Source organism: Portunus trituberculatus, chromosome 32 (genome assembly GCF_017591435.1).
Source record: "Portunus trituberculatus isolate SZX2019 chromosome 32, ASM1759143v1, whole genome shotgun sequence".
NCBI lineage: Eukaryota > Metazoa > Arthropoda > Malacostraca > Decapoda > Portunidae > Portunus > Portunus trituberculatus.
In genome coordinates this window covers 2,083,182-2,090,681 of record NC_059286.1, presented here as the reverse complement: position 1 = coordinate 2,090,681, position 7,500 = coordinate 2,083,182, and the positions used below count along the sequence as shown (strand labels likewise).

The 7,500-nt window shown below is 46.5% G+C and overlaps 1 protein-coding gene across 1 annotated transcript in view; it reads left to right on the top strand.

The window, feature by feature from the left end:
- The first annotated feature begins 4,073 nt into the window (after nt 1-4,073).
- LOC123511844 overlaps nt 4,074-7,500 on the top strand; it is a 4,919-nt gene continuing 1,492 nt past the window's right edge. Inside the window, exon 1 of the mRNA XM_045267896.1 lies at nt 4,074-6,445. Within this exon, the coding sequence (XP_045123831.1) occupies nt 5,224-6,445 (1,222 nt within the window). The 5' untranslated portion in view covers nt 4,074-5,223. The remainder of the gene's footprint in view (nt 6,446-7,500) is intronic.

The window sequence follows — 7,500 nt, the reverse complement described above, 5'->3', positions numbered from 1 at the left end:
TCAGCTTCCCCTGTTGTAGCGATGTCAGCCCGGGAAGTGTTGCCTGATAGCAGTGCGTCTGATGTATAAGTGATTCAATTTGTCTCCCTAAGGTGTTACATACGTAGCTCAGTATTGAGAAATGCTAACAAAGAGAGAACAGTATTAGAGAAACTGAAAGTGAGCATAGTTCTGCACCTGGAGCACGTGAATAAAGGAGAAATAGAACAATGCAAGTCATTTTCGTTGAAGGGAGTATCACTTACTGTCGGGACTCAGTGAAGTGAATTTGAAGACAAGCTATTAAAAGAAACTGAATGCAAATGTTGATGACATGAATAGAAAGTGTATTTTAGGAATAAAAATGACAGAGAAAAAAATCTACAACAAACAAACAAGTATGAAGGATAAAGACTAATACATCAGCAAATATTAAAAAGGTTTTGAACTCAGGTAAATTTAACGAGCACACACAAAAAAAGAACAAATATGAAAACAAATGTCAGCAAAAATTAAACAAATAAATAAATAAATAAATTAATTAATTATTAGAAAAAGAACAAAAGTCAATACAGATGTATGTTTTAAAGAGTATAGCAAAGAGATTACAAGTATACGTGGACAAATGTTGAAATAAAATAAAGTCTGTGAATCTGAAATATACTGAGGAGACAAGAGTGCCAACAATCACTTAGAGTCAGAGAGAAAAAAAAAATGAAGAACTGTCCTGAGGAATAATAATATACCAACAAAGAGAAAACTTAAGCAGACAACAAATCAGGAAAAAACACCATAGACTTAATGAATTCCAACAATACAATCAAGACCAAGACAACATCAACAACAACAGTAACATCAACAGTAACAACAACAGCAAAGCACCAGCAGAGAGGATCAGCATCAGGAAGCGTGGAGAGCAAAGCGTCAAAGGACAATGAGAAGAGTACAGTGTTAATGGATGCGGAAGAAAGGGAGGACAGTAAACGCTGGAATGTAAATTGGCAGAGAACACTGAGGAGTAGGAGGGGGACTGTCGTGCCCTCTGCAGTGTCGCCGCGCCGCACGACCTGCCGTCCCGGGGATAATTTCCTATTGGCCAATAATGACCCAAAGAATAGACTCACTTGCAGTTCAGCGTTGCCATTTTACGAAATTAGGTCTGTTAGCGTGGTGGAAGCGCGTGAGAGTGGCACTGGGTAGAGCGAGGCTGTAGGTGTATGGTGAAGGTGGAGCAATGAAGGGGTGGAACAGCTGGATGGAAACTGGATGGAAACTGACCCACTTTCAGCTATTTTTTTGTTAATTTTCTTACGTTTATTCAAAAATTTAGTCATTGTGTGTGTGTGTGTGTGTGTGTGTGTGTGTGTGTGTGTGTGTGTGTGTGTGTGTGTGTGTGTGTGTGTGTGTGTGTGTGTGTGTGTGTGTGTGTGTGTGTGTGTGTGTGTGTGTGTGTGTGTGTGTGTGTGTGTGTGTGTGTGTGTGTGTGTGTGTGTTTGTCTGTGTGTGTGTGTGTGTGTGAGTAAGTGTGTGTTTATGTAAGAAGGGAAAGCTGGCCAAGGGCAAGAAAAAAATGTTTACTAAGTTGCCAGTCCCCTTTTAAGGCCGTGTTACACCCTCCCCCCAGAAAAAAAGGATAAATATCTTGATACCTCCCTCTTAAATTAAGTCAAATCATAATAAGAAGGTATGGCGCTCCAGAATGATTGATATTACTGGTTATCTCCTACAAAAGAGAATTGGACAGAGTAGGGTTGAGAGGAAGAAGAAAACCTTGCGTAGCAAGGCCGCAGGAGGAGAGGACACGTCCAGTTAGCAAGATCAGAAGAGCTGTTAGCATAAAAATAGCGGTAGAAGATTGAAAAGATTAAACATTTCGGAGGCGAGAAAAAGGCTGAAGGCAGTCAGTCAGAGAAGAAGAGTCGATAAAACGTAAAGCTTTTGATTCCACCCTATCTAATAAAACTGTGAGTGGATTCCCCAAACATTCGAAGAGAATTCCATACATGGGCGGATAAGGTCCTTGTACAAAGTTCGCAGTTGGAGGAGGGAGAAAAACTGACAGAGACGCCTCAGAATGTCTAGCTTCATAGAAGCTGTTTAACAAGAGATGAGATGTGAAGTTTTCAGTTTAGATTATAAGTAGAGGGCAGACTGAGGATATTCAGTGTAGAAGAGGAGGGACAGTTGAGTGTTATTGAAGAAGAGGGGATAGTTTTCTGGAAGATTGTGTCAAGGTAATTTAGGAAGGAATTGGGTTTTTGGAGTATTGAACATTACTAAGTTTCCTTTGCCCTAATCAGAAATCTTAGACTCAGAAGACAGACGTTCTGTGGCGTTCCTGTAGGATCTGTTAAATTCCTGAAGGGTTAGTCGTCTCCAAAAAGAAGTGGAAAAGTGCAGGGTAGTATCATGAGCGTAGGAATGGATAGGGCAAGAAATTTGGATTAGATAATTAATGAATAATAAAAATTGAGTGAGTGACAAGAGCGAACCTTGAGGAACACCACTGTCAATAGATTTAGTAGAATAGTGCCCGCCTATCACAGCAGCAATAGATTGGTCGAAGAGGTAACTTGAGATAAATTGCAAAGAGTGGGATAGAAGCCGTAGGAGGGTAGTTTTGATATAAAAAGTTTGTGCCAGACTCTATCAAAGTCTATTACATCTACGGCAACAGCAAAAATTTCACCAAAATCCTTAAGAGAGTATGACCAAGACTCAGTAAGGCAAGCTAGAGGATCGCCAGTAGAGCGACCTTGATAGAAGCCATAATTGCGATCAGATAGAAGATTGTGAAGTGACAGATGTTTAAGAATCTTCCTATTGAGGACACATCCAAAGAACTTAGACAAGCAAGAGATTAAAGGTATAGGACGGTAGATTAAAGGATTAGAACGGTCACTCTTTTTTAGGAACAGGCTGAATGTAGGAAAACTTCCTGCAAGAAGGAAAAGTAGAAGTCGATAGACAGAGTTGGAAGAGTTTGGCCAGTCTTGCATAAAGGCACAATTTTTGAGAAAAATAGGAAGGAACTCATCAGATCCACAAAACTACCGAGGATTTAGGCCAGCTAGGGCATGGAAAACATCATTGCGAAAAATTTTCATCGAAGGCATGAAATATTTAACGGAAGAAGAAGGGATAAGCCCAGAATCACCCAAACAGAGTTACTGGAAAAAGTGTGAGAGAAGATATAAAAGAGACAGATGTGATGGCAGTAGAGCTATCAGGTTGAAATAAATAAGTGAAAGATGTAGAAGTAAAATTATTGGATATGTTTTTGCCCAGATGTCAAAAGTCACGAGAAGAGTTGGATTTTAAAAGATTTTGACATGTTCTATTAATGAAGGAGTTTTTGGGAAGTTGAAGAACAGACTTGGCATGATTCCGTGTAGATATATAAAGATCGTGAGATTCAGGTAATGGAGGGCTCAATTACCTTTTGTAGGCAACCTCTCTATCACGAATAGCGCGAGAGCAGCCTCTGTAGTCCAGATTTGGAAGGTTTAGATTTGAGATTGTGATCGGAGGAGCCCAATGGAGAAGATAGGGTATCAGCATAAGTAGAAGGCTTAGAGGTAAGAAATATATCAAGAATGTTGAGTGTATCTCCAAGACGGTCAGAAATACGAGTAGGGTATTGCACCACCTGTTCTGGGTCATGGAGGATAGCAAAGTTGAAGGTTAGTTCACCAGGAAATTCAAGGCTATGGTAAACATTGAAATCTCCAAGGATGGAGAACTCCGCGAACGGCTAGAGAGACAGAATGTGCTCTAGTTTGGAAGTTGAATAGTCAAAGAATTTCTTATAGTCAGAGGAATCAGGGGAGAGGTAGAGAGTATAGATAAATTTAGTTACAGAGCGACTTTAAGTCGAAGCCAGATGATGGAAAACTCGGAAGATTCACGAGGTCGAGCACAAGAGCAAGTCAAGTCATTATGCACATAGACGCAACATCTAACTTTTGAACGGAAATGAGGATAGAGAAAGTAGGAAGGAAAAGGAAAGTGGCTATATTATTAGTTGCTTCAGACTCGAAAATGACGTTAAGTAGAGAAAAGGTGGTATTCTACAGATTGAATATTAGCTGTGGGTTAGTCAGTAGCTAGTGTCTGTACGACAACGTGCAGCCTGGCATCATCTTACGCCAGGCTACACGGTAGGAGCTTCCCGCGCTAGCTAGGGGAGAGACGCGCTGTACACCCTCTTCTGTATTTGGGGAAATATACCGGACTTCTGTTACTCGTGTGTTTCCCTCGCACCTCTATCACTCCCAAAGAACCTTCTACAGTGGCTAGACCACAAGAACAAACATGGCGCAGTGAGTATCGAGTGATATGTGCTGTCGAGTGTCTTGGTGAAGCCGGTAGCGTCTGTGTACCCCAGCCCGCCACTTGGATCTACACTCCAGGACCTCTACAGTCTACCCAGCGACTACAGTGGACCTACAGTGACTTGTGGAGTGCAGTGCAGTGGTACTAGTGCCGTGGACAGTGCAGTGCAGTGATATTTGTGCGTAGTGTTGCCTCGCTCTTATGGTACCTATGCTTAAGGGTGAGACTCGCACGCACTCGCCACGCTAGAGCGGCGAGCGTCACGTATTCCCCTCGTCACTGCTCGGGGACCACTGCCGCGCTCCTTGGCATGCCGCAGGGCTGCTGCCTTGCGCTGCCGGGCGTACGGATCTCCCCTCACCGCCACACCACCCATTTGCATCTGCACGTATTTCCTTCCACAGTGATTGTTTCGTTGCTTACAGACTCCGAGGAGTGGATCCGGTCTACAGGCACGATTCATGTCACCGCGTGGAAAGAGACATGGGAAGACAGTCTCATCAACACCAGAAAAGTCTGAGACAACCATGGCTGCACCACCACCGTCAGACTTACTCACCCTTCTACAGTACATGGAAGAGAGGGACGAAAAACGCCGGCAGGAGGACGAGAAACGACGGCAGGAGGAACAGGAACTGCGCAAACAGGAGGCAGCTATCAGACAGGACGAGTTTGCTGCCCTTCTCTCAGCATTCAGTAAGGGTATGAGCTCTGCAGTGTCTACAGCTGGGGCGGGCGCGGTGTCATCCAGCCCCCACCCTCCCGCCCTCCTCGCCCCGTCTTCCCCCGCCACCCAGGCCGCCACACTCACACGCCAAAGCTGTCATCTCACCGCCTCCTCCTCTACAGCCTGACGTGCCTTACCAGGTTTTTCGAGAATGGAGCAGACGATGGCGCGACTACGCAGTGATGACGGACCTGACTACTTTGCCTCTCAGTAAACGTCACATTCAACTGAGAGCCTGCCTGAGCCCAGAGGTACTACACACCCTTCACTATCGCCTTCAGATTCCTCAAGACGACTCAACACCGATAGAAGACCTGCTGACCACGCTTGATAGTTACTTCAAGGCTCAGACCAATGAAGCCTTACGGCGACGAGAACTGTTCAGCTGCCGTCAGAGTGTTGGAGAGCAGTTTAATGAGTTCTTTGTGAGAGTCAAGAATCTAGTAGAGGCTGTGGATGTGTGTAAAGGGGGCAACACGGACTGCGAAGAAATGCAGATGAAACAAGTGATACTCATGGGAGTGATTGACCAGGAGTTAGTGCAGGAACTCATTGGCATCATCCCTACACACTCACTTGATAAAGTTGTGCAACACTGCTACGCATTTGAGGCCGCCAGACGCACAGCCAACGCCATCACTTCTCCTGCACAAGCCCTCTGTGCTGTGTCAAGGTACAAGAAGGACAAGAAGGCAAGGCAGCACGCCTCTGCACCGACTCAACCTCTCTCAGACGCATGTGACAGCTGCGGACGCCCACATGCTAAAGGAGAATGCTCAGCAGCACTAGTTATCTGTAGCAACTGTGGTATAAAGGGCCATCGAGTACGGATGCCACGGTGCCCTGCCATCAACGCTACATGCAAATGCTGTGGAAAACAAGGTCATTTTGACAGGTGTTGTCGCTCATCCAAACCTGCAGCATCCTCCTCGGCCCTCGCCAAGTGTAACAAGTCACCAGGACCGTACCCGAGGAACAAGAACAAGTACCCCAGTGTTCGCCATATTATGGACAACACACACACCCCATCTGAGACTTCTCCGTTTGTAGTCGTCGAGATTAGTCATGTCAAGGGGACAGGTGTACTTACCTTGTTGCCGGACACGGGTGCTGACACAACCATCATTGGAGCAGACCACCTTAACGACATTGGCCTGACACTTGCTGACCTCCACTCATCTCCACAGAGGCCAACGTACAGCGCTGATGGATCACCCATGCAGCCTGTCATCGGTTCTGTACAGGTGAAGATGACGGTCAAAGGACACAGCATTGAGGAGTGGATTCATGTGTATCCAGACATACCTGTCCCTTTGCTGTCTTACAGGGCATGCAGGGACCTAGCCCTCATCCCTGAGCGGTTCCCTGCCCCTATTGCACAGGTGACACACGCCGCTGTGAGAAATGGAGACACCGAGACTGTTGACGAAACCAACAGAGTACTGGAGATCACAGCAGGCGATGACGTCTCCGTTCCCCATGCTTTCCTGCCACACCTGCCTTTCAACAGTAACACTACTCCTGAACAGGCCAAGTCATACTTCTTGGAAGAGTATGCTGATGTACTTGTCAAGAAAGAGGATCTGCAGACGATGCCGCTCCGCCCCATGGTGGGGCCCCCGATGCGTATCCACTTGCGGGATGATGCTCAGCCGTTCGCTATACATACCCCACGGCAGATCCCTTTGGCATACCAAGATGACGTCAAGCAGGAACTACACAGCATGGAGGCTCAAGGAATCATTGCTCCAGCTGGTGATGCTCCCTCACAGTGGTGCCACCCACTTGTTGCGGTGCCCAAACCCAAGGGAGGAGTACGCATTACCACAGACCTATCTAAACTGAACAGTCAAGTCTCACGGCCCGCCCACCCGTCTCCCACGCCCTTCAGTGCCATCAGGAGTGTCAAGCCAGGTACCAAGTACTTCACTACCGTTGATGCTCTTCACGGGTACTGGCAGCTGGAGCTTGCGGCAGAGGATCAACACTTGACAACCTTTATAACGCCCTACGGTCGCTACAAGTACCTACGGGCCCTATGGGATTCGCTGCGACTGGTGATGATTTCTGCCGCAAAGGAGATGTAGCTCTTCAGGGATCACAAATTGCGTCAAGGTTGTCGACGACGTTCTCCTGTACGACGAGGAACTCCTGCCCCACTTGTCTCGAGTCAACGAAGTTCTCGCACGATGCCGGGCCAGTGGAATCACCCTGAATGCGGAGAAATTCGCCCTTGCAAGACCCGCAGTTACGTTCTGTGGATTTGTGCTCTCAACAGAAGGGATATCTGCAGACCCTGAGAAAGTACGGGCCATCGCTGAGTTCGCCACACCAGCCAACATCACTGACTTGAGATCCTTCATGGGACTAGTCAACCAGTTGACAGAGTTCTCCCCTGAAATCTCGACAGCAGCACAGCCACTACGCCCACTTATGAGTCCTAGGCGTGCCTTTACATG